Genomic DNA, 27,420 nt, shown 5'->3' on the forward strand with positions numbered 1-27,420 from the left:
GGGACAGCCCGGAGAGAATGTTCTAAATGTTAGGAGTTGTTGAATAAGATTGAAGAGTGTATTGTAAATATTAGGTTATTACTTTTTAGTGTGTTGAGAACAAACAAAAGAAAATTATTCTAAGCACTTTATTCATTTGCAGACTCTACTTAATCATAGGGAGAAACTAAATTCAAGGTCCCAGGCTCTAGGGGAGCTTAGGACTTCCCAATAGCAGAACAGCTTCTGTTGAAAGGAAACAGTTTTCTGAGTCCAGACATCTCAGGGACAACTTCTCCATCTTGCTGGCAGGATCAAACTAAGGTCATGTTCCCAGGCCAGGAACCAACTCCTATCCTGATTGGTGGAAACTCTCTTGCTCAAACCCTCATGTCAAAATATAATAGGACAATGCTGCATCCCACCCAGCTCCCCTTCTCGGTTTCATCCTTTAAATGGGCTGTACAGCATCTCTTCAGGATTGCAGTTCAGCTCCTGTGTCTGCTCAGCCCCAATGGATCAGTAACGGTTTGATGTCAATAAAATTTTGTCAGCCGGGCGTGGTGGTGCACGCCTTTAATCCCAGCACTCGGGAGGCAGAGGCAGGCGGATTTCTGAGTTCGAGGCCAGCCTGGTCTACAAAGTGAGTTCCAGGACAGCCAGGGCTACACAGAGAAACCCTGTCTCGAAAAACCAAAAAAAAACCAAAAAAAAAAAAAAAAAAAAAAAAAAATTTTTGTCATCTGCATTGACCTCGTGTTTGTGTTGTGTTGGATTTATGTTAGATTTAAGTGGACCCCAAACAGTAGGTGACTAACAGATTTCTCTGTGCTCTGGAAAAGTGAGTTCTGGTGACAGTCTGAGGGCTAGATCGAAGGAAAGAAAAGGGCTGGGGGCTAGTGGGGCAGTTAGTAGGTACCAGTGAGCTGGTGCAAGCAAGACAGAATTAAGGCAACACAATCAATATAGAACAGGCAGATTTGCTGTTCATTGGTTATACACAGGGAAGGTGAGAAGGTCTAGGTTTAGTTCAAAGGAGCAAGGGAAACAGATGGTTAAGGATTTATGTATGTGGCAAGAATGGAAGAATAGTAGGTCTTTGTCAGTTATTGGTTAGCACTGTCCTTTTTTTTCTTTTCTTCCCTATTATGTATTTATTTATTTGAGACAGTGTTATATTGTATAGCTCTGGCAGGTCTAGAGTTCCTTACTGTAGACTAGGCTGGCCTTGTACTCAGAGAGATCTGCCCGAGGCTAACAACGCCCGTCACCATGGCCTTTACTTTTAAGTTGCATTTGTTTGTTTGTTTGTTTGTTTATTTATTTTTGAGACAGGGTCTTACTATGTATCTTTGGTTTTCTCTCTGTGTGTTTGTGTGCATGCAAGGTATAATGAGTATGGAGGTCAGAACAACTTGAAGGTGTCTGTTCTCTCCTTCCACCATTGAGTTTCAGAATTGAACTCAAGTCATCAGACTTAGAGGCCTGCACCTTTACGGGCAGAGCCATCTCACCGGTCTATTGTATTACTTAAAAAATAATTCTTAATACAGGGCCTCATATTGCCTAGTCTGGCCTTGAACTGACTATGTAGCCTAGCCTTGAACTAGCTATGTAGCCTGGCCTTGAATTGGCTATGTAGCCAAGGATGACCTTGAAATTCTGACTCTCCTTTGTCTCCCCAGTTGCTGGGGTTAAGAGAAGTGCATTATTATGCCGCGATTATGAGATGCTCAGTACTCGAACACAGCTTTGTGCAGGAGAGCGACAGCACCTTGCCCCAGGCCTCACTCTCTCTCTCTCCTTGGCCCCCCTGTAATCGCGGAGGTGGGGGGGTGGAGTGGGGGTGGGGTCACGCCTGCGCACTGGCGGCGTCGCGCACGCGCGGCGCGGGGCGGGGCGGGCCGCAGCTGTCAGTCTCTGCGCCGGCCACGGCCCTCCCCTGCGCGCTGCGTTCCGGCTCCTCCCTCTCCCGCCTCCTGGTCCCCGCCATGGTGCTGGAGTCGGTGGTCGCTGACTTGCTGAACCGCTTCCTAGGGGACTACGTGGAGAACCTGAACAAGTCCCAGCTAAAGCTGGGGATCTGGGGCGGTAAGCGCGATGCCACGGCCTGCCGGCGTGGGAAAGGGGGCTGCGCGTGTGGGAGCCTGAGGACCCCGTGACCTCGCTGGGCTTGCCCCTGCTGTCGATGTAGCCAGCCACACAGGGGCAGCGCGCTGCTTAGCAGTCCCCATCAATGCCTCAGAATAAAACAAGGAAGAAAAAGTAATTATTTACCTCAGCAGCGGACGTCAGAGTGCGGCTCATGCTCCCTACAGTGCCAGATTGTCTCCTCTTGCATCTCATGGCCCCAGGACCAGGCTTCCTGGTTCCCAGCCCAGGGAGGTGGGATGGGCAGGGGTGACAGTGAGAAGAAAGGCGTGTCTTGTCCCCTAGGACTTTTAACTCAGAGATTCCTACCATTGCCCACTTCCTAGTTAGGTAGAGGGCTCTGCAGGTTTTTGTTTTTGTTTTGAAATAGACATTGGAGCCACTGGCCAGAGGCATGATTAATGAGGGTTGTCTGCTAGGATGCAAATTCGGGAAAACCTGCCAAGGTTATTATCCTGACGATTAGGAGTAGAAAAGTCTTACGATAAGCATCCTACTTCTGCATTCTTCAGTAAACTTGGATTTGGGAGTGTAGTTCAGTGGCAGAACTTGTGCTTCGAGCCTCCTAGGCACCGTAGAATACCAAAACAGATTGGGTGTTTGGAAGGTATGGGAGGGGGGGGGTGTACTTGTATTCATTTACTAAGTTACTATAAGGCTTGAGAATTTTGTCAGCTTTGGGAGGAAATAAAAAAAAAATCCAACTTAAATGGATGGAGCTACTTTTAATTGTCAGCGATTTAAGTATAGGCTGGGTCTGTCTGGTTGGCATTTGCCAATGGAGAAACTAGCTGTTAGGTGCTTGAAATGTGGTTACTTGCTCTGAGTATAAAGTACACTGGGTTTTGAAGATAAGAATTTTTCCTAATGGAGGACCAAAAAAAAAAAATAGCATCTCAATAAATTTTATGTTGGCTACATGTTGAAATGGTATTTGACTAGATTTGAGTTAAATACATTATTAAAATTCAGGCCCATCATCAGCTACAAGGTCAATTTATGATGAGGTTACAAGAAACATAATCAGGACACGAAAATGCATAGGCTGCTCCCACCCGCTCTGCTCGGCTTGCTTATCGCTATACCTAGCACGAGCAATTACAAAGGATTTCCACGTTATGTCTATCAAAACTCTGGGCTCCTAAAATTGGTGACTAGGGAGAGGCACCCAATTTTTATTGGACAATGTGAATTATGACTAGTTCCTGAATTACGTTGGAACACATATTTTATTTTAAAACAGGTTGCTGCTCACTCTTCTTTTGGTGATTTCTTTCCATAAATACACACTTTGTGTACCCGTCCCTGCTACATAAGACAAAAGGAAAAGTTTTTAAAAGGAGCGTCTAGAGCCTTCCGCACAAAGAGAGGGCGAGTGTTTCTTTAGAATTCTCGCAGTAATGTCAGTTATTCTTTGTGAAACGGTTTTGAAAAGAGTGCTTCAGTCAGTGTGAACTCTGAGCTAGAACTCCTATAGTTCTAGGCCTGCTAGTGTGGTGGGCAAGCCATTTACAGTAAGGACCTTTGGTTTTTCTTTCCACTTCCACAGAGAAAGCGATTGTATGTTCTGAAGAGTTTGAATCACACCTGACAAGATGACATTCCCATTAACCACTCCTCGGGTTTTACTGGTTGCCTTGTCCTGACTTTAGCTCTTTTAAAAAAGAAATAAAATGTATGGGTGCAGTTGAAGATTCCTTCACTACCAAATCGTGCTCACTTTTAAAGGTTGGAGTTGGACACGTTAGCATCTGAGGCTGTTCAGTTTGTAAACCGTTGGACGGTGAATAGAGTCTGAAGATTTTGAGCTTATTCACACTGAATCTAAGTGTTACAGAGCTGTGTCACACCTCCCGCCTCATTGTCTCTAGTGAAATCTAGGAATGAGACTTTTCTTTTTTTTATTTTTTTTGGTTTTTCGAGACAGGGTTTCTCTGTGTAGCCCTGGCTGTCCTGGAACTCACTCTGTAGACCAGGCTGGCCTCGAACTCAGAAATCGGCCTGCCTCTGCCTCCTGAGTGCTGGGACTAAAGGCGTGCACCACCATGCCCGGCTGAGACTTTTCTTTATCCTGTTTTCTGCTTTAACTTACTTTGTGGTGCTGGGGCTTCAAGTCCAGACCTTGATGGCGCCCAGTGACATTCTGCAATGAGCTAATATATACCCTCAGCTCCATTTTATTTTACTTTATTTATTTCTAGAATAACACATTCTGCCAGTAGTATGCCCTAACTGTGCAGTGTGTCTGAGCAGCAGATGCATGGGTTTCTTTCACCAGCTGTCCTGGGAACAGTCGGCGATTGCATTTTGTCAGCTCACAGCTCAGCCCTGTAAAGTTTAACTAATGGTTTCTGGCTGTCATGTGCTTTGTAGTTATTGCTCAACACGTGGTCTTCTAATCCGATTCTCCTTAAAATAGAAAGACGAGTCTGAGTTGACTATTACTCAAGACAATAGTGCTGGAGAAACTGGTCTTAACCTTTATGGGGTCAGGAAGCAGATGGGATTTTAATGAAATCGTTGATAAGGCATCCATGGTGCTGACAAAGCTTTTCAAGGAAATTTGAAAGTGATATGCAGTCCTTTTTGAAAGCTGCATGTGTGTTAGCGGGTAAAATTTATATGTCAGTGCTTTTTAAAAAAAAAACTTTTTAAACCTTTGCACATTCCAAACTTTAGAAGGGGGGGGGGAACTCTTCCTGTAGAAGTTTTACATATGTAGTTTTTTTTTTGTTGTTGTTCTTTGGACTAGAGTGTTAGACTAGCCCCAAGCAGTTGATTTCAGTGTCAGGGTGGTTTGGCAGTGCTTGAAATGCTGTTGACTGAGGAGGTGTGTTGCTGGTGTGTGTTAGGTAGGTTCTAGCTAACCTACTAATGCTGCTGAAACCACCTGGCAGTGTGAGAGACGGACAGTCAGTAAGGAAGTGCTGTCCAGCCCTGCACAGTAGTTGAACTGGCCTAAGGAGAAAATGGAGATTGTCTCTTGTATATAATGAGACCCAGGGGGTTAACAGCTTTTACTAGGGAGTAAAAGTGGATCTAGAGAGAGTACATTACTCTTAAGAGATTTCTAACAAGACAAACAGGTATCTTAAATGACTGACATATATCTTGTGCACAAACATGCACGATCTTTGTTTTGATGTGAGTTTTGAGAGTCAAAATATAGTGTTACTATAATCTGAAAAACATTGTGTTGGGCCTAGGAAATATCCACACAACGAAACAATGAAAGCCTCAATAAAGAAGAAAACTGTAGCATACAAAAGAAGGATCGAGGGCTGGAGAGATGGCTCAGCGGTTAAGAGCACCAACTGCTCTTCAAGAGGTCATGAGTTCAATTCCCAGCAACCACATGATGGCTCACGACCATCTGTAATGGGCATCCGATGATATCTCTGAGACATGGACATTGTTCTAATCCTCTTTACCAGGCCTTTCTGTTTTCTGAGCAAATTTTTTTGTCTCTAAGAAAAAGTTCCCAGGGGACTGAAGAGATGGCTCAGTGGTTAAGAGCACCAACTGCTCTTCCAGAGGTCATGAGTTCAATTCCCAGCAACCACATAATGGCTCATAATCTCGGTAATGGGCATCCAGGAGGAGAAGGAGCGAGTTATTAGAAAGTTTAGTCTTGTTATATCTATTCTGGAAGTTGCTTTTAAGTTGAAGAATGAGCAAGGCCAGCAGGATGGCAGGCTCAGGGGGTGAGCATGCTTACTGCCAAGCCTATCAGAGTTCAGTCCCTGCCATGCACCTAATAGAAGGAGAGAACTGACTCCTGCAAGTTGTCCTCAGATCTCACATGCAGGCACAACGGCAATCCCCCATATATACAAATGTAATAATCTTTCAAACCTTTGTAACTGAAGAAGAAAGGCAATAATAATAATAATAATGTTCAGAGAGGACATAAAAGGCTCTTAAACTTTGTGACTATCTTTTGGAACTACTACTACCTCCTCCTCCTCTTCCTCCTTTTCTTCTCCTTTTCCTTCTCCTTCTCTTTCTTCTTGAAATAGGGTTTCTCTGTGTAGTGCTGTCTGTCTGTCTGTCGTTCTGGAACTCTAAACCAGGCTGGATTAAAACTCAAGAGATCCTCCTGCCTCTGCCTTTTGAGTGCTGGGATAAAAAGGCATGTATTACCACCTCCTGGCTTGGAATTTATTCTTAAAAGATTATTTAATGCCATACAGTTCTTAAGTATTTTTGAAAGTGGTTTAGGCAAAATACATTTTTAAAACTTGCTGCTGTAGAAACAGGGCCCAGCCCACTACTTACAGGATCCTGGAGGAAAACATTTTCCTTCTCCAAGCCTCAGTTTCCTAATCTGTAAAGAGAAATACAACAGGAAGTGTCCGTGATGGAAGTCCTAGGAAAGTCCTTTGTCATTGTTAGTGATGGACTGTAATGGTGGGTGGGTCAGCCCGCTGTTGCATTTTCTCAAGCATGTTTCCTCTGACATCATGCATCTGCTAGCACCATACCTGCATGTGGATATCTTTTACCCTCCCTCCAAATTCTTAAAAGCAAGGAAACCTTTTGCAATTAATTTATACTTGACAGTGCTCACGTTTTCTGTAACAGTGTGTGTAGGACAGCCTTCAAAGGCTCAGACATGTGCCTGGTGGGCAGGTGCTGCCAGATGAAAATGTTTACCTAGGCTTTTGATCCCCACAAACCAGCAGATAAATTACACAGCCCCTAGCTGTTTGAGAGGTATCCAGGATATAATTGTTTTAAGCGTAACATGTCTCTAAACCAGTGTGTCGAAATGGCAGATCTTTTGCAATTTGGGTTAAGTGGTGTCGCAATGTAGAATCTGCCAGTTTGACTTTTTCAAAGTTTTTTTTTTTTTTTTTCCCTGTGGAGGAACAGGAAAAGCTTCCATTCAGGACTCTGTGGCTTTCACTTCCCTTAACCCAGCGGACTGAACCTTAGACATGGTGTGTTAGGATGACACAGCGTTCACATCCCCTTGAGCCAGGCTCTGAGTGTAGTTTCAGGTCCTGTCCTTTACCTCGGAGGCCCTTCCCTGTCTGCCCACAGTTATGGGTGGAGTTCTTATTCTCAATGCTGAGGACTAGAATTGCTGTAGATTCTGGATTTTGTATTTTCAGAACTTAGAATATTGATAAGTGTGTAATGTGATTTCTTGGGGATAACAACCAAGTGAGTGTAAAATGCAGTTGTATTTCATATGTATATAGTGCACATAGCCTTACAATTATTTCCAGCATGCTGCATTTCAAAGCAGTTGTACCAGGCAAGATTGGGTCTGTGGCAACATGTCAGCACCCAAAAGTTTTGGACTTTAGATTTCTGATGATCAGCTCGTCTTGCTGGCAGAAAGCATCACAATGAAGGAGAGAGAGGGTGAGGAAATTGGGCAGGAAGTTATCTTCCACCAGGTGTAGGGCTTTTGGCCGTCACTGACGGGAAGCCATCTGTTTCTTCTCTGCAAAGGAGCGAGGTGAGCATGTGGGTGAGCATGTGGTCTTGTGCTTTAAGCACCTGTGGTTTGAGGAAGCCTGGAGCAGCCTTAGCCCTTCCTTAGGGAAGTGGTGCTGGGCTGCCTGCAGCCAGCGTGAGGCTTGCTGGCCCAGGCACAGCTCTGTCCTTCTTCCTTCCATCTGTACTGATGGGGAAGAGCCAGTTGCAGAATACACACGGTAAAGAAGCCACATCTATACGAGGCAGGTGGGGCAGACTGGGATGACAGAAAAAAAACCACCTGTGTGATTTGTGTTTACTTTTTTAAGCCACACTTTATAAAACACTGTATTGTCTTAAGTATTTGCTCACTGAGGGAGTAGTTTTTAAAAAAGATTTTTATTTTATTTCATGTGAGTGTTTTACCTGTAGGTATGTGTATGCACCATGTTCTTGCAGTGCCTGTGGAGGCCAGAAGAGGGTATCTGATTTATTTTTTATTTTTTTATTTTTTATTTTTTTGGAGTTAGGAATGGTTGTGAGCCACCGTGTGGGAGCTGGGAACTGAACTTGGGTCCCTTGTGAGAGCAGGGAATGCTCTTAACCACTGAGCCATCAAGTCCTCATCCCCAGAAGGATTTTTTTCTTTTTACAAACTCCCTCCTGGCAGGTGATTGAGTCCCTAGTCATCTGACAGAGCTCTCGGGATTCTAGGAGAAATGACATACACGCCAGCTAATTTTGATATGCCTAACTTGCTCAATGGCTGGGCACTTCTAAACCTCCCCACAGCTAGCGCACACTCTCCGCTGTATTCCTGAGTTAACATTCTTTTAAAATCTGTATTTCATCTCTGCTACCCTAGACCCAATTGGGGTAATGGCTTCTAGGGCCGCTTTCCTGGAATCTTACATCTCGGCAGGCCTTTAAGTCTGCTCTCTTTGCTTTCTCATCATGGCGATCCTCCTGTTCTTCTCCTCCCTCAGTCAGTCCTTTTTTCCCCTGCCATCTAAAAATCCTAAAAGTCCCTGCCTCGCCTCCCGTCTCCTTGACCAGCCATTGGCTGTACAGCAATTCTTCATTACCAATCAAAACCAGTTAGGGGCAGGGACCCTCAGGGTGTCTTTTCAGGGTGAAGTTTGGCTTTTGGGTGCCGAATTAAGGCAAAGCATTTGAACCATTTCCCAGCAAGGTGGGACAATATATCAAAGCGGAGTTTGAAGAGCTAAACTGGATACACCTATCTTTGCATGTACATAGCACCATCCTTAGTTAAAAATCCACCCCTTTTCTAGAAGTACAGCCAGAAGTTGGTGCCTTGAAACCATGTGCCGGGAAGCCATGCCTTGGGTTTTAGGCTCTGTGTGTGTGGTGTTTGAAAGGAGAAAGTCTTGATGACTCCGGAGCAGCTTTCTTTCTGCTTTTCTCTGCCAAGACTTCTTGTTTCAACAGGAAACTGGAAAGTAAGAGTCGGCTACTTCCTTTTTGCTGCATAGCAGTCTTCCAACCGAAACATTCTGGATTGGTTTGGTTTGGAGTCGGATAGTTCAATTCATTTGGAAGGAATTGGTACAATATTTTCTTGGGTGTCTGTGTAAACATGAATCATGACAGTAAACCGGTTCATGCTTTTGCAGGCTGCTTGGTGGTTGAGCTCATTTCCTTGGTCGAGAAGAGCTCATAAACATTTGATACAAGGGAAGAAGATGGGGGATACTTTTGCTAGAACCAGATCTGAGAAACCTTGTGTCACAGCACTGCATAGGCGTTTGTCACTGTTTTTGGCTGTGTTTAGGGTCTGGTGCTTTTATTTGTTGGTCATTTGTTGTTGTTGTTGTACCATTGTTTGGATTAATCTTTATGGTTTCTATTAAGAACTGACCAGGGAGTCAGTAGCTACAGTGGCACTATTACTGTCTAACCTTGGAGAAACTACCCATTCAGCTTAAATGCCAGCTCCTTCATGTGATAGTGCAGAGAGGGCTGGCAGTGAGCGTTGTGTGCTCCTGGAGCACTGCTGGGATGTAGCTTAGGAACTGTTTGTAGAGAAAAGGTCTAGCATGGCCATCTGCAGTGCCTCCTCCCATGTCCCTGAGGAATTGTCCCTTCTGGTGCTCCTGATGTAATGCTCTGACTCTACCCATCCCACTCATTTTTGGATTTTTATATAACCTTACAAACCAGCGTGGCACCAACCGGCCTCTCAGTGCAGAGTCTGGCTATTGTGTGGTAATGGAAGTAGATTTATTTGGTGGGATCGAGCCCTTTACCTGTTCTGCCCCATTGTCTAGAAGAGAGCACGGTGTGCTGGACATGGCGTTGAGTGTCAGAAGACTGAGCGGTGGCCTTTCCACGTGTAGATTGCCATGTTTTCATAGGCCGTTCGTTTAACCTCCAGACACCTTCAGTTTCTCTTTCTTGATAGGTGTGTGCTACCTGTCTCCTGCTGTGAGGCTGTGGGGGATCCAGTAATGTAACACATCTGAACATACTTTTTGAAATATTAATTGATGGCTTCATAGTAGTTGTTTCTGCCCCGTAGCTCTGTGCGTCCTAAGGTAATTAAGCAAGTGTTTCCTGAGCACCAGTGACGAGGGACACTGGTAAGGAGGTCATAATTGTGCCGGGGATTTATGTAAATTTAAACTACCTTGGGGAGATGCAGCTCAAGCAAGCCTCAGTGAAATCGCGGAGAGATTGTTTCTGGTTGAAATTATTTCGTATCAGCACTAGTTTCCTTTTTCCTTTTTCTTTTTGAGACAGTATTTAAACTTCCGGTGTAGCTGAGGGTAGCACAAGCTAGCTTAGGTGCCCGATCCTCCAGCCTCCACCTCATGAGTGACTGCTGGGAGAACAGGCCTGAATCACCAAATCTGGAGCAACAGTGTTTCCTGTGTTTATTTGGTAGATGAATACATGTATACAGGCTTTTCTTGGATTTAGAACTTAGGCAAGCCTGTCCTGTGTTATGACAGTTCCAGTTGATTAAAAAACAAACAAACACAACCAGATTGAGTGTTTGCATGTATGTATGTGCACTGTTTGTGTACCTGATACCCTAAGAGGCCAGGAGGCCAAAACGGGGCATTGGATCCCATTGGGGCTGGGTGACTGAGCTGCCCAGAGTGGGTGCTGGGAACTGAACTTGGGTCTTCTGCAAGAGCAGCAAGTGTTCTTAACCACTGAGCCACCTCTCCAGCCCCTTGGTTGTCTCTTCTAACTTAACCACTCTTTCTTTCTTTCTTTCTTTCTTTCTTTCTTTCTTTCTTTCTTTCTTTCTTTCTTCATTTTCTTCTTTCTTTCTTTCTTTTTTTTTTTTTTAACTTTTTCCAATTTTTTATTAGGTATTTTCTAAACTTACATTTCAAATGCTATCCCGAAAGTCCCCTATACCCTCCCCGCCACCCACTCCCACTTTTTGGCCCTGGTGTTCCCCTGTACTGGGGCATATAAAGTTTGCAAGACCAAGGGGCCTCTCTTCCCAACTGTTTCTTTTTCTTTTTAAAAGATGGTGTAACTTGCTAGTTTAGTGGGCTTGCTTTCATTTCTATCTTTAATTCATTAGCACAGATTATTTCATGCATTCTGATTCAGGCTCACCATGTTGAGATACCCTTCGGCGTTAAGTCCGAAGCTCTCTGTGTAACTTTCCGCACTGTGAGCTCAAAGTAAGATTTCCATAGCTTCCTTGTGAGCAGTGAGTGAGGTCTCCTTCAAAGCTGAACTCCTGCACCACACTCCTCACCCAGACCCTTCAGCCCTGCCAGTCTGCACCAGAGGTCACTTCACAGAGCTCCTTACCTGCCTGTCACCGCGATGTCTGTGGATTTGAGGTTAAGCGCCACCTGTTGGCAAGCCTGGCCTCGTGTTTTCCTTGCTGGCAGAGCATAGCGTGTCTCCCTCCCGTCCTTCATCCTCCTGACCTTGTTTCTTTTCTTTATTTTTAAGATAAGACACGATTATTGATTCTTTGATTTCCCCCCCTGTGACCTCTAAGTGTTCTTATCTCTGGTGAGCTAGCTAAATAGGAGGGTTACTTCTGTGTGTTTGGGATGACTGTTTCTGGAAGGATAACGTCATCTTTTTTAGGATACTTTTTTTTCCAGTACCCAGTTCAGTATGAAATGGTTGATTTTTAGGTGGCTGTGTCTCAGTCTGACAGATGGTTTCAATGGAACTTTCTGCATTCTTAGACCATGAACTGGGACACATGTACCTGTGCCTGGCTGAACAGCATGCATTGCGTCAGCAAGTAGGCTGGTGCCTCACCTAGCCAGGCCACAGGCTACTGGCTGAGGGATGAATGCACTTTCCCCCATTCCCTGGGCCTCTGCTAATCTGTAAGCTGCTAATTTCCCTCCCTCTCTTTTTACTGGACTGGGGGCCCCTCCCTTAGTGCAAATAGCTACAGAATGATATCGCTATGGCTACCCTTTATGTCATTTATCCAGGAAGTGTGAACAGACCTAGCTATTCTTTGTTAGTTTTATGTGTCTGAAAGTAAAGTAGGTGTTGGGTATGGGAAGGATTCATATCCAAATGCTGAGCCAAATTAACTTCAGAATTTCATTGTTTTACTTTTTATTTCTTCATTTTCCCTTATTTTGTGTCATGATTTCAATTAAAAGTAATACCTGATAATTATAAACACTGGAAAATAATGAAAACAGTTAATAAAAAGTCACATTTGTCTCACCAACAGTGATCATCACTTTCAATATTCTGTAAGGTTGTAAAATACACTTTAAACTTGGTTCGCCACATTGGCAGTGATCAACCAATACCTGTTGCTTCATTGTGGAACCACAGTTTACTGCAGTAGAAGCAGCCCTATTTTTATAAAGATGTACAAGTTCATATATATTTCTGCATCATGTGCATGCCTGACACCTGCTGTGGTTAAAAGAAGGCATTGGATCCCTTGCAACTAGAGTTACTGAAAGTTATATGAAACCTATGTGGAGTTTGAAAATGGAGCCTGGGTCTTCTGGAAGAATAGCCAGTACGCTTAACTCTTGAGCCATTTCTCCATCCCTAGAGTTCTCTCTTTACTTAATGGTAAAATCTCTCATGTTGTACTCACCCACTTGCTATTTTGAGTGATTGCTAGTGATTTACTTTAGTTAATCTCTATATGGTCACATTTGTCTGATACACACATGCTACTGTCTTAGTGATTGTGAAGATGTCATTTTTAGTGTGGATGATCTGAGTACTCCTGGACAGTGACCCCACTCACCGAGAGTCTCAGAGCTCATGAGCAGCTTTGGGGTCTGTGCCGTCCATAGAGCTTGTTAAACTGCTTTGCATGACTGAAAAATAAGTGTTCTGTGCAAATTTCTTCTGTTGACTCGAATAGGGGCCTCAGTAGTAGTCTGTATAAGACATCAGTATATAGTTAAATGCAGAGCCATCTCAGTGCTTCTGTAACCTTAGAGGTTATGACTCTTAAGGATGATTCTGTGGGGCTAGAGGTTAAGGGCTCTGTGGCTGCTCTCAAGAGTTCAGTATCCAGCATCCACATGGCAGCTCACAACTGCCTGTAACTCCAGTCTTAGTGGATTTGGCGCCCTCTTATGGCCTCCATAGACACTGTGCGTGGTGCATAAACATGCAGGACACACCCACACACCCACCCACACACACACACACAGAGGATTCCTCCAAATACTGAATGCATGTCAGTCTTCTAGGATTACCTTATGATTTTTATATTTGTAGTACTGCCATCCTTTCTATTCTGGTTTCAAAATTTGTCTTTACTGTGATGGCCCCTGTTTGACACTGAAGTTATTGCCTTATTTTAGGTAGATATGTATGTATGTGTGCATGTTTTTTGGGAGAGGTATTTCTGTATAGACCAGAGTGGCTTGGAATTCACTGTCTAGCCTATCCTGTTCTCAAACTAATGTCTCTCAGACTTAGCCTCCCAAGTGCTGTGGTCACAGGCATACACTGCCCGCCATACCTGTTCTTTCAGATTTTAGGTTCTATCCAGCTGCACTGTAGAGGCTGCCAAACAGTCGTACTCGTTCCTTCTTTCTATGTACAAAGCTGTAATATTTTCTGCCCATTTCCAGGGCTTTCTTATTGCTTCCCTGGCTTTCTTGTTAACTTTCAACAGTGTGCTTTAGAAAAAAATGCATATACACAGGAAACACATACTGTTTGTAGAAGAGGCATTGTGCTGTCATAGCTTATATTTGGCATCTGTTTGTTGGTGTTATGAATATACACATGCATATATAGTTTAAAAAAGTTATTTAAAAAGTCTGAGCCAGGCAGTGGTGGTGCACACCTTTAATCCCAGCACTTGGGAGGCAGAGGCAGGCGGATTTCTGAGTTTGAGGCTAGCCTGGTCTACAAAGTGAGTTTCAGGACAGCCAGGGATATTACAGAGAAACCCTGTCTCGAAAAGAAACAAAAACAAACAAACAAACAAAACAAAAAATTCTGGATGGTATGTAGCCTTTTAGAAAACGCTAGTCTGCAAACATTTTTCCATGTCCCTCTTTGTTTTGTTCTGTAATGCAGGTATGTTCCGGCCTCTGCCTCCTGCTGGACCTTGAGTTCTCACAGATTTCTTCCATCTGTGTTCTTAGCATTGCATCCTTAGTGTTTGATAGATGTAACATGTTATAATAATGGCAGTATTAATGTTACGTTTCTTGTCCCCCCCCCCCTTTTTTTTTAAACAGGCAATGTGGCTTTGGATAATCTGCAGATAAAAGAAAATGCTCTGGTAAGGGTTATTATTTTTTAAATTATGCTTAATAGCTCAGCTAATTTGGCAAGCTCTTAGAAACGTTTGGTTACTAGACATCTGTACCAGGTACCAGATAAAGTGACTGAGTCACTCCAAGTTGGGTTCTTTATTTAACTATTTGTCATTGGAAATCATGAGATTAAAGATCTACAGTTTTCCATTTAATGATCAATTTTTTTTTCAAAATGGAATTCAGTCCATGACCTAATTTGACTATATAGCTTTGTTGTCTCTGTTTCTCTTATAGACATATTTTTCTTCAAAATTATATTTATGTATTTTCCAGGCAAATTAGCATTTGGTGGTAACCAATGACCTAGGTTACCACTGGAGCAGCACCACGGTGACGTGCTAGCCATAGAGTCCTGAGGGAATAGTAAGGTGTAAGGGGGACTTACCCATCAGCTTCAGTGAGGAGTTTGTATCATTTGCCTTTGAGCTAAAAGCCAAGCAGCACTCACCCTCCATCCAGTGAGGATACATTTTAACCCGGTATGCAAAACTGACATCTGCTCCCCGCGCCCCCCAAGCACATGCAGTAATCTAAAGTGTGAGGAATAAAACTTCTTAAGTGACATCGCAGAAAGTCTACATGTTAAATAATACCTAATAGAAATTCAGTGCTGTCTGGTTAAAGTTTAGTAATTCTGAAGATTTGAAATTGTTATGAATGACAGTTATGGTTTAGTACCATGGAGTATAGATAAGGCAAAATTTATTACTGTTTGTTGGCATGTGTAATTTATTGAAGAGGAATGCTAGTTTGGTAAATAGCATGTTAGAGCCTTCCTTTTCAGGGGGCTTTGTTTACTCATTTGCTAAATATTATCTGAGAATCATTCAGTGATTGTTTTCAGCTGCCTTACGAGCCCAGACTCTGTTCTTTTCTTCTTCTTGTATTTCAGGTAAACAGTGTCCATCTGTTTCAGTTATTAAAATAACCAGTTTATGTAATTACTTTCCTTATGGACTGTTTTCTGTTTTTCCTGTTTATAATTTTGCTTCATTGGAACTTCTTTATGCAAACCTACCATTTAGGCAAGCAATCATAGCTCTGAGTTACTCAGCTCTATCACTGATGTGCGCAAGGGATTTGGGGGCTGTGTAAAGATGACCTTTAATTTTTGTCTTCCTTCTGAAGAGTGAATTGGACGTTCCTTTCAAAGTCAAGGCTGGCCAGATTGGTGAGTACTTCACTCTACATCCAGTTGCTCAGTTCTCTCTCTATAGAGCTCATTTTGCCTTTACTGTTTAACCGAGAAGTCTTTTTGGCTTCACCAGGAATGTGGGAATTTTTTGTCTTATATTAATTTCAGAGTTCTAAGCCTAATGAAAGTCATATATAATACATACCTACTTTTAAAAACCAAGGAGCTAGAGAATTACTCTCTAAAGTGGAATGACATTAGAGCTGTAGTTGTGACCTCTGGGCTTTGGCTTTCCTACATAAAACACTTCCATTTATTTCCAAAGTGATAGTCCGGCTTCCTGTGCAGCCTCTTTATATTTGTGAAAGCCATACAGTTTTAAAACTCTGTTCAGTAGACTTAAATGAAGCTCATGCCCCTCCTGTTTGCTCACTCATCTTCACTTGATGTGTTATGCAGCAGTGTGGTATGGACTATGTGCCTTGGTAAGTACAGAGTCTCCTTCTTTGCAGCCAAACTCTTATCCATTATTCATAACTCAGCATACATGTCAGCTGGAGACATCAATATGAAATTCTATCTACAGAACTCTCCCAAATAGTTCAAGTGACTTGATTTTTTCCTGTTATATCTATCAGTTATCTGTTGTCTATTTATTATCTATCTATCTATCTATCTATCTATCTATCTATCTATCTGTTATCCATCCATCCATCCATCTATCCATCCATCCATCTAATCAATGATCTGTCTAAAGTACAGCTCCAGATGGGTTACTGTCACTTTAGAATTTGACTTAATGACTTAGCCACTCCTCGTCTACAGCCTACTGCTAGATTACATAATTTACCCTCTTCATCACTATTCTGCTGAATTTTAGGGCTTTATCCTTTACCATTTTAGCATCTTTCTCCCCCTTTTATTGAAAATAGATTTTTTTCTCACATAGTAGATCCTTATTACCATTTCCCTTTCCTCTAAACTGCCAGTTCTTCCCCACCTCCCCTTCTACCTGAGTCTACTCTCTTTCTGTCTCTCATGAGAAGATAAACAAGCTTCTAAAGGATAATAATATATTAACATAATATAATGATATAATATAACATATAAAGAAGTTAACATGTCTGAGTTGGACAAAACAAACAAGGAAAAGCACCCAAGAGAACGCACAAGAATCAGAGACCCACTGATTAGCACGCTCAGCAATCCCATGAAAACACTGAACTGTAATCTATGCTATGTATGCAGAGGACCTGGTGCAGACCTGTGCAGGCCCTGTGCATGCTGCCTCAGTCTCTGTGAGTTCATATGAACTTTGATCATGTGATGCCTTCCATCCCATCTGGCTCTTATACTTTGTCTGGCTACCTCTTCCTCAGGGTTTCTTGAGCCCTGAGGGAAGGGATTTGATGGAGGCATCACATTTAGGGCTAAGCATTCCAAGGTCTCTCACTGCATAATGTACAGCTGTGAGTCTCTATATTTGTTCCCATCTACTGCAGGAGGAAGCTTTTCTGAGGGCTGAGCAAGACACTGATCTATGAGTATATCAGAATGTCATTAGGATTCATTTTATTGCTACATTTATCATCATCATCATCATCATATCATCATCATCTAGAACTGTAGTGTTTGGTTTTCCCCTAGGTCCCTGGGCTATCTAGTCTCACATGTTTGTTTCCCCAGATGTTGCGTATGGTTTCCATTTTATGGAGTGTGCCCTAAGTCAAATAAGATGTTGGTTGGTTACTCCCACAAGCTTTGTGCCACTATTGCCCTAGCATATCTTGCAGACAGGATAGCATTGTAGATGAAAAGGCTTGAGGGTGGGTTTGTGTTTATGTTTCTCCTTTGGGAGTATGCAGACTACCTTCCTGTACCAAAGACTCTAAAATATAGGGGTGAAGGCTCTAAGTAGAGGCCAACTCAACATCTCTACACTTAATGAGTTGTGTAGGTGTTGTCTTTAGTAATGCGGACTTACCATCCGTTTGCACAGAATAACTGGTAGTTTTGGCAATAGCCTGGGTTGTTTAGGGATTCCCCTGGAATCACTTTGGCCAACAACTCAATTAGGTGTAACCCAATCTCGGTACCAGAAACTCCATTTGTGATGGCCAGTTGAGGTTTGTCTCCTCCATTATTTGACAGTTTCATTTAGATAGGCATATAATATATATGTATATATATAATTTCTTATATACTGTATATATGGAAGCTGCTACTGTGTTAGGTTTCCATAATGCCTATATAGTGGCCCTTTATTTTAGCTGTCTCTCCATGTATTCCCTCTCTCATCTCCCTCTCCCCTCCCCCTTGTTACTTTATCCTTCCATATCAGTCTTCTGCATCCATCTATAACTATCTATTTTATTTCCCTCTCCTAATGAGATCTATTTGTCCCCCTAGTCCCTTAGTCTATACCTAACCAATACCTAACCTCAGATTGAAACTTGGCTACCACTGACTTAACAGCTGATGTCCACATATAAATGAATGCATGTCATATTTGTCTTTCTGCGTCTGGGATATCTCACCCAGGATGATTTTTTTTTTTTCTGGTTTCATTGAATTATTTGGGAATTTCATGGTTTCTTTTTCTTTTCTTTTCTTTCTTTCTTTTCAGTGGCTAAGTAACGTTCTTCTTTTGTAATGTACCAGATTTTCCTTACCCGTTCTTCTGTTGAAGGGTATTTAGTTTTTTTCTAATTCCTGGCTATTGTGAGTAGATCAGCAATGAACATGGCTGAGCAAGTGTCCTTGTGCTAGGATGAAGAATCCTTTGGGTAGATGCCCAAGAGTGGTATAGCTGGATCTTGAGGTAGATCAATCCCATCTTCTTGAGGAACAGACATACTAGCGTCCATAGTGACTGCAAGTTTGCAGTGCCACCAGCAATGATTGAGTGCTCCCCCTACTCTACTCTCTGAGTGCTCCCCGTTAAAGGAGTGTTGCCTGTGCTTTTGACCTTATACTCACTAAGAAGGCAGTTGCCTTGTTAGGAGGTCATCGAGTTATATGTAGGTATTATCCGTTGTAAATACAGGTGGTAATTACTATAAATCCACAAGAATTAGAAGTGATCCAGAAGTATACTGATGTTGCTTAGGCTCCCCTGGCCTGGAAGCCATATAAGAAACCCAACAGCTTTGAAAACTGAAGAGAAATTAAAACTAAAAAAGTTTTATAAATTTAAATTATATGTGTGTGTCAGGTCAGGAATGTCATGGAGTTCAGATACCCTTGGGGTTGGAGTTAGAGGTATTTGCCATCCACCTGACGTGGGTGCTGGGAACTGAGCTTGGACCCTTTGAAAGGGCATTAGGTGTGCTTAACCTAACCACTGACCACCTCTCTGGCCCCTAAGAAATGAACTTTTTAATGCAGAAATAACTTGAAATTTTATCCCTGGACTACAATATCCACATAAAACTGACGTGGTTATATAGCTATCCAGTTGGCCAGAATATTCTCCCTTGTAGAACATGATTTTATTTCCTTTCAGTTTGTTGTATCAAGTTGTTTGAGTGTTGAACACCTTTCTCTAACTATGCCAGCGATGCTGGTCATATGACATAGTTGTTCATATCCACGAGGGAGTCAAGTCAGATTCTTTTCTACTAATTCTTGCTAGCAGCACCGACCTAATGTCATTATTTATCAAAATTATAATGAAGGGGACTAGAGAGAAGGTTTCTCAGTTAAGAGCACCAGCTGCTCTTGCAGAAGAACTGGGTTCAATCCCCTGCACCCACGTGGCAGCTTACATCTTAATTCCAGTTACAGGGGCTCCAACACTCTCTTCTGGCTTCCACAGACATACATGCTGCCCAAACAAATACACACACACACAAAACATATAAGTAAAAATTATAATGGAGGAAGATATTTTACTCTTGGAGCATGGAAAACTTGTGGGGTAGGAAAGGTTAGGACAGGTGTGTAGCAATCATGACAGCTGACTGGCACATTAGCTGTCTGTGGCCTTGGAAAGAGGAGCTCTAGAAACTGGGAAAAAGATAGCGCTAAGAAACGCCCCCTGAAATGGTTTTGCCTCTTTCAGAATTCATATTTCCTTTCTCTTCTGCTACGCGTAGCCTTCTCCTCATATAACACCAAGTGAGTGACAAATGTTAGGCCCATAGTTCTTCTGTTGAAAGTAGGTGTTTTTAACAGGCTCCCTTCTGAGTGTCATTAGGACGACCTTCAACTTGCTGTGCAGCATGGTTGGCTTTGAACTCCTGATCCTCTTGCTTTCAAGTCCCAACTACTGGGATTACAGGTGTGCACCACCATGCTCAGCTTGATACAGTTGTTTCTAGAGAGAAAGTATGTTCTGCTTCTAAGTGATTTGTGAGTACAAATTTGGAAATTAAATCTGAGTTTTATAGCATCAGCAACATAAAAGATGAGAATACTGATTGTGAACCAGCATGCCTTGCCTTTGGATCTGGCCCCTTCCATTCATAGCAGTTTGACCTGCTGCCCACATTCATAACGAAGAGAGGGGGCTTCTCTGCTGCTTTGGTTCCTATTTGCATAGCATTGGCTGTGCTGAGTTAGTTGGTGACGGAGCTGGAAGAGCACGTGTAGTTTTCAGGGTGTCCAGCGCTGAGCTCTGGCTCCAGCATCCTTATTGATGACCTTGCTGGGCGTCAATGATTAATGACAACGAGCTGCCTTTTCCTCTTCCAAATTGCAGTGATTACTGTGTGACTTACCTTAGGGCTTTGAAATACCGAATGAGGTTGTCTTCATAAAGTTTGGAAAGTATAAAATATACATTTTGAATATTGATTCCCCCCCCCCCTTTTTTTTCCTGAGTGGCAAACATACTTTTCCCGGGAAATGAAAACTTTATTTGTATCTTCTTTAGCAGTCAAGTAAGGATTTAAGATGGAAATTATGTTTCTTTAGATAAATTAACTTTGAAGATTCCTTGGAAAAACCTTTATGGAGAAGCAGTCGTTGCCACGCTAGAAGGATTATACCTGCTTGTGGTCCCTGGAGCAAGTATGTTGTTTTACGTTGTAATCATTCAGTAATATTGCAATGAAGTGAATTGTTCGCTGTGAAGTATTCTAATATAAGGAGGAAGCTAGAATGTGTGCAAGAAACTGATGTCTACAATGTAGTGAATGTGTGTGCATTTACATATGCACATGTTTGTATCATCAAATGTTTGTGTACAGAATGCTTTTCTGTTGTTGCTGAAATTCAGTCTATTTTTAAGCTTATTCTCCCATGAATAATGGAGGTAGATAGATACTACTTTGTATCTGAAGCTTTTTTAAAAAAAGTTGAGGTGCACTTGACAGATGTACTATTGAAGAATGAACTGAAGTAAGAAATTTAAAAATCTACCAATATATTAATTTACATATTTCAAGACTAGAAACTTTTCCCACATTTTCTTGCTTCTGATTTTAAACAAGTGTTCTTTCACACAGGTGTAACAGGTGGTTTCCTTTTTAGGAATCACAATATTTTAGTAATAATCAATATCTTGCAATACTGAAGCTTAATATCTTTAGTTACTAGTGTTTTCAGCTAAAATGGACAATATGAGAACAATTTGAATGTTTTCCCAACCATAATGCAGATATCACGTTTATTTTCACCTTGCCTGCATCACTATCTAAGGCACTGGGTCCTTACTTACCAGTCACCACTTTAAATACGTAGCATTAGCTTGACTTTTTCATATGTCTCTGTCTTATGGTTTTCACGGCGATAGTGAAAAGCTGGAAAGGTAGCGAATATTAACTGTTTTTTCTATTATAAAATGTTATGGTTATTTCCCTCTCTATTTAAAATCAGTTTTTTTAGTTCATCATATAAGTATTGCCTTTCATCATGGCAGCTTCATATATGCATTTCTTTTAAAATCTCCTTATAGATTTAGCTTTTCTATTTTCTTAATATATATTATGAGATATGAGATTACAGATAAAAATGATGTTGTGGTTATTAATTATTCCTAAAATACTTTGTGAAAACATTTTTATCAATCTACATTGACTCCAGATGATGTCAATGTAGAGGCCCAGATGAGGCCTGCTTGCCTGCCTCCTTTTCTTTTCTTCTTTTTTTTTCCTTTCTTGTTTTTTGAGGAAGGATTTCTCTGTATAGCCCTCGCTGCCCTGGAACTCACTTTGTAGACTAGGCTGGCCTTGAACTTGGAGATCCACCTGCCCCTGCCTTCGAGTGCTGGGATCAAAGGCATGCACCATCGCACCCAGCTTTTACTTACTTATTTTAAAGATTTATTTATTTATTTATGTGTATTTGTGTGTGCCTGTGTGAGTTTATGCTCGCTCACCACATATGTACAGGTTTCCTGGAGTTGTAAGCTGCCTGATATGGGTGCTGGGAACTGAACTTGGGTCGTCTGCGAGAGCAGCAAAGGTGCTAAACCACTGTGCCATATCTCTAGCTCCCTTCAATCATTTTTAAGGTACTAAACTTCTTATCAGGCAGTAGCAGCCAGTATTCTGACATATTTTCTATCTTCTGCTTTTCTCTTTTAGGTATCTACCCAGCCTTTTCCATCTTTCCTGGTTTTAGCTACTTCCTTTTTCTAATTTCTTTCTTTTTTCTTTTGTGAGGTTAATAAAAAAATAGGAATCATATATGTGTAAATGTTTTATAGGTTAATTTTTACAGAAGTGTTTTTTGTCTTATAAAAATAATGTTAACATATAATTAAAATAAGGTTAAAGTTTTCCATTTGTTTGCTGATTTCTTTGTGAGAATTAACTGTATGCTTTTAGGTATTAAGTATGATGCTGAGAAAGAAGAAAAATCCTTGCAGGATATTAAACAGAAAGAACTTTGCCGAATTGAAGAGGCCCTTCAAAAAGCAGCAGAGAAAGGTAAGTTTATTTTATTAATTAAGCTTATTATAAATACCTAGACATACCTATATTTTAGGCATATTTAATGTCATTGCATAAATTGTTTGTTTGTTTATTTACTTATTTATTGAGTCAGAGTTTCTGCATGTAGCCTTGGTTGTCCTGGAACTCACTCTGTAGACCAGGCTGGCCGAGAACTCAAAGAAACCCACCTGCCTCTGCCTCTGGAGTGCTGGGGTAAAAGTCGTGTGTCACTACCACTACCCAGCTTTCAAGCCCAGTTCCAAAGAATGAACCTTCTTTTCAGATCTTAAAATACTGTTTATAAATATTTCAGTGGCCAGCATTGAGGATCGATTGGTTTTGTCTGGTGACTGTTTTATTTTAAGTTCCTGAAGGCAACTGTGTTTTGAATGACATTGAGGTCTGTAATTTGTGTGTGTTCATTTACACATTTTGTGTGTGGTCACTACAAACACCTGTGTATTTGTACGATGACAGGGTTAAGGTGTCACAGTAGGTGGAGTATTGCTATGTACAAGGCTTTGCTGCTGGTATTCTGTTTCCATCTCTCCATGAGAGAAAGGATTTTCAAAACAAGGTTTTCTTCAGGCTTCAACATTTCAACACCCTCAATAATTTCTCTCTCTCTCTCTTTTTTTTTTTGGTCAGATAAATCTATAATTACAGTACATTTTGATTTTGACTTTGATTTCTAGAGCCAGGGTGGGATGAAATGAAAGCATTATTAGTCGGTAGAGTCATGAGTGAAGGACTCTTCCAGATTCCAGTCAGTTTATCTCTATAAAATTAAACCATATCCTGTTTCTGACCGAGATACAATTTATCAGTATTTTGTATCATTTTTGAATCATTTGGTGGTGTGTATATGAATTTCAATGATGAAGGCAGGTAGCTTCTTATTACATAAGGTGAATATTTTTGAATTTTATTCTTTCATGCTGTGTTTATGTTTTTTTTTTCTACAAGTAAAACAACAAGACAAAGCAGATATTAACTTAGAAATGAGTTGAATTTCAGTTGCACTCGAGATGGGGAGCCTCTTTCTGTGGCTCTGGAAACACGAACCAGTGAGGAGTCTATTTTACAATGACTTCTTGAGCTGAGTGTGGTTGTTTAACTCTGGCCGCTCTGGAGGTTGATGCGGGAGATGCTATGGCCCAGTAGTGTGGGCAACATCTGAGACTCTTCTTAAACAACAGCCTCAGAAACAGTATCTGCTCTTGGGGTTTCCACATCACTGACCATAATTCCTCTTTTCCCAAGTAGGTTTTTCTTTTGTAGAAATGTTGATTCTTTACTGGAAGTTATTAATGCCAGTCTTAATACAGAGGCTATCAAAATGGAGGAAAATATGTGAAAGCCTTAAGAGGTTTCCCCTTTTCTCCTTTACACTTTAATAAAGCATGATGAGGTTTTCTGATGGTAGTCCAGTAGTGTCTATGGTTTCTAAGAAAAAAAAAATCCATTTTGCTTCATTAGCATGTGTAGAAGTAGTTCAATAAAAATGAGGTGTGTCACTTGGACACTAGTGGAACTTCATTTCTTTCTGTATAATTCCAAGTTAGTTTATTTTCTTAATTTACACACACACACACACACACACACACACACACAGTCTAGTGGAACTTCATTTCTTTCTGTATAATTCCAAGTTAGTTTATTTTCTTAATTTACACACACACACACACACACAGACACACACACACACACACACACACACACACAGTCTAGTGGAACTTCATTTCTTTCTGTATAATTCCAAGTTAGTTTATTTTCTTAATTTACATACACACACACACACACACACACACACACACACACACACACTCTAGTGGAACTTCATTTCTTTCTGTATAATTCCAAGTTAGTTTATTTTCTTAATTTACACACACACACACACACACACACAGACACACACACACGTACACCAATGCACATACATGCACATACATGTGCATATACATGTACACACATCTAGGCATAATGGCATATTTTGGTATAGTGATATATAGCTATACATTTATAATCAGTCACATATAAAATTAATATTTTACCTTTGTGAAGTCTCCAACTCACTGTTTTTCAAGGACTATTCTAAGAGCTTAAAAAGTTATTAAGTGTTTCCAGTGCTCTATAAGAAAGGTGTGATCTGGTCAGTTTTAGTAGTTGATGGTTCAGTTGGCATAATAAGTTAGCTCTTGGCTGATGTGTTTGTGTCTGGTGGAGACTCGTGCTTTCTCTATGGAGGGTGAGACCTATGGAGCTAGTCCTGTGTTAGGTCTGTGCAGTAGGAAATGCAAACATGGCAGCTTCTTGGGTGATGAATTTTCGGATTTGTCAGAATGTGTTTAAAAATCAGAAGGTGAAATTCAGCTTCAGGTACTGGTTTCTGAATGTAACATAGATTAATTTAGGAATTGAGGAATATGCTGAGAGATTATTTTCCTATAACTGAAGAAAACTGGTTTATCATTTTGGCCATGTTTATAAATATTCTTTCCTAGTTTCTGTTGGATATGTATCATCTTCTTGTGAGCGTTTTATCTGAGCGATAAACATATCCTTTAAATCAGTGGTTCTCAACCGTTCTAACGCTGCGACCTTATGATACGGTGACCTCTCACAATAGAGTTATTTCATTGTTACTTCACAGTTGTAATTTTGCTGTGGTTATGAACTGTGATATAAATATCTGATATATTGAATATTTGTTATTTGATACCTGAGGGGATTGTGACCCACGAGTTGAGAACCATTGGTTAACTGCTTCCCATCTTACCATATTAGTTAATAGTTACTACATTATTATCGCACTTTCTTCAGACTTGCTTTCCTGGTCTTTCTTGATTTTAAAGCCTGGGGTACCATTGCCTGTGTAGAGACTCAGGGAGATAACGAGAGGGGATGCTCTGGCCTGCATGGGCAGATAAATACAAGTGAAGATAAAACCCTCATATCGATTTACTCTAAAACACATAGCTTCCTTAAAATGCTGTTACTGGACGGGCAGTGGTGGTGCACTCCTTTAATCCCACTGCACTTGGAAGGCAGAGGTAGGCGGATTTCTGAGTTTGAGGCCATCCTGGTCTACAAAGTGAGTTCCTGGACAGCCTGGGCTACACAGAGAAACCCTGTCTCGAAAAAAACCAAAAAAAAAAAAAAAAACAAAAACCCAAAAACCAAAAAACAAACCCCAAAAAAGCTGTTACTGTTGTTTGGAACAAAAACCTGAAGTTTTTTATTTCAATTTTATAGAATTTGCTTAGCTATAAAGATAAGCTTTTTTTTTTTCCCTTTTATTTCTCTGGAGTGGCTTTCTGAACTTGGGAAGACATCATATACAGCTTCTCCTATGTTAGTTTGCAAGGTAATATATACATACACTTACAATCAAATGGCTCCCCCCATAACACTTAGGGTGATAGATGGTAGTCCCCTGTGCACACTTTGCTGTCCTTCATACCCTGTTCTTTTAAGCCAGGTTATGATTTAGGAGTATCATGTTGTTCTTTTCTGGTTCATTAACGTCTGCCATTGTTGTTTCTTTTCACCCTAACCCCCTGTCTTGTGTTGACACGAGTCCAAAGGCCACAGAGACATGCCTTTGCATTTTTGCAAAGTCTGAATGGGTCATAATTTTAGGCCAGTTACCTCCTATGACAAGGTAATTGTTCAGTAGAAAGGTCTAATGACAGACTATGATTATACTTCCTTCTAGAGGTCTTGTTTTTCTTGACTTGTAAACATTCCCTTTCATTCTTTGTTTAATCTGCTGTGAAATGCACTAAGTTTGACACATATGACTTGGTGGTTTTCCAGGTGTTTTCCAACTGCTTTAATTCCTGTTTTGGTTCTCTCTACATATGCCTTATTGTTTTTTTCTTGGAGTTTTCCTTCTGAATTCTTTTTTTCCCCTCTAGTTTATTTCAGTGCTGCATAAATGAGCCTCATTTCCTCACCAGGCAGGCGTTCTACTACTGAGCTTCACCTTCGGTGCCTGTGTAGTTTAAAATTCACTTAGGGTTTGGGTCTGCACACGTAGTCTTGCTGAGCCTGTCCTGTTACTTCTCTGCTGAATTAGCTCCTCCGTGGCTTCCTTGCCTGTTCTTTTGTTTCCTCCTGTGTTTGCTGGGCACATCTACTAGCTCTCAGTGTGACTGAAAGTTCGCTCAAGGCTGAATGCTAGATTTCTTTTTTTCCCCTGGGTTTAGAATATCACATTCAAGATCCTGGAAGTGGTAGTTCATACTAACAGGAGGATGGGGCAGGAGAGGTTGACTGTAGAACTGTTTCAAAACAGACACACACTACACTCAGACACACAGATACACAGTCTCCACCCCCACCCCCACCCCAAGAAACTCCCAGCCTCCCAGACCTACCGGACCAAACAACAATTAAAAACTCAAAACACAGTATTAAGGAGGTTGAGAATTCGGCTGTTGCATGCTGTGTCTGCTAGCTTCTGGGTGATTTTGAGGCACTGTGCTCTTATACGTTACTGAAAATGGAACCTGATGTCAGGCAATTTGAATTGGGCAAGAAGGTGTTTGTTCAATGATGAACAGGAGAAAGTGCTAAGTCCCATCAACAGTGCACAGGTAGAGTGCTAGGAGACTTCAGAATGGGATGACACTGTTAAGTTGTGCAGATCAGTGTGTTCTGTGAACATGGAAGAGAGAATGAAAGAGTTCTCCAGGTTGGGGAGGCAGTGTAGACAGGGTAGAAAAACCCAGAGCACATGTGGGGAACAGCTGGAAGTTAAGGGGAGAGAGAGACAGAGAGAGAGATTGGTTGCATGTACGGTTGGGAAACTTTAAAGAGATTTGAATGACAGGGCGATGAGGTCAAGGACCACTTTTCCCAGTGCAAAGGTGAACTTTAGCCTCCAGCAGGCTGAGGAGGGGGAGTTCACAACCTTTCTTTGAAAGTCTGAAGTTGCAGACTGGGCTTGCTTCCTTAGGGAGAGAAGTGGGAGAGGGAGTTGTCTAGCCATATTGACTCGAGTGAGCAAAGTCTGCGGGCAGCTTGTCTGCAAGGAACAAGTTACACAGTGAAGTAAGAG

At 41.5% G+C, this 27,420-nt stretch overlaps 1 protein-coding gene across 3 annotated transcripts in view; it reads left to right on the top strand.

Moving 5' to 3' along the window:
* Positions 1 to 1,897: 1,897 nt before the first annotated feature.
* Positions 1,898 to 27,420, top strand: part of Vps13c (vacuolar protein sorting 13 homolog C) — a 160,150-nt gene continuing 134,627 nt past the window's right edge. For all 3 annotated transcript variants that reach the window (XM_029482031.2, XM_021171411.3, XM_029482032.2), the window contains exons 1-5: positions 1,898 to 2,070; positions 14,259 to 14,302; positions 15,468 to 15,510; positions 20,392 to 20,487; positions 22,248 to 22,349. In XM_029482031.2, coding sequence (XP_029337891.1) covers positions 1,971 to 2,070; positions 14,259 to 14,302; positions 15,468 to 15,510; positions 20,392 to 20,487; positions 22,248 to 22,349 — 385 coding nt within the window. In that variant the 5' untranslated portion in view covers positions 1,898 to 1,970. The remainder of the gene's footprint in view (positions 2,071 to 14,258; positions 14,303 to 15,467; positions 15,511 to 20,391; positions 20,488 to 22,247; positions 22,350 to 27,420) is intronic.

Source organism: Mus caroli, unplaced genomic scaffold, assembly GCF_978045245.1.
Source record: "Mus caroli unplaced genomic scaffold, Mus_caroli_1 scaffold_11, whole genome shotgun sequence".
Classification (NCBI taxonomy): domain Eukaryota; kingdom Metazoa; phylum Chordata; class Mammalia; order Rodentia; family Muridae; genus Mus; species Mus caroli.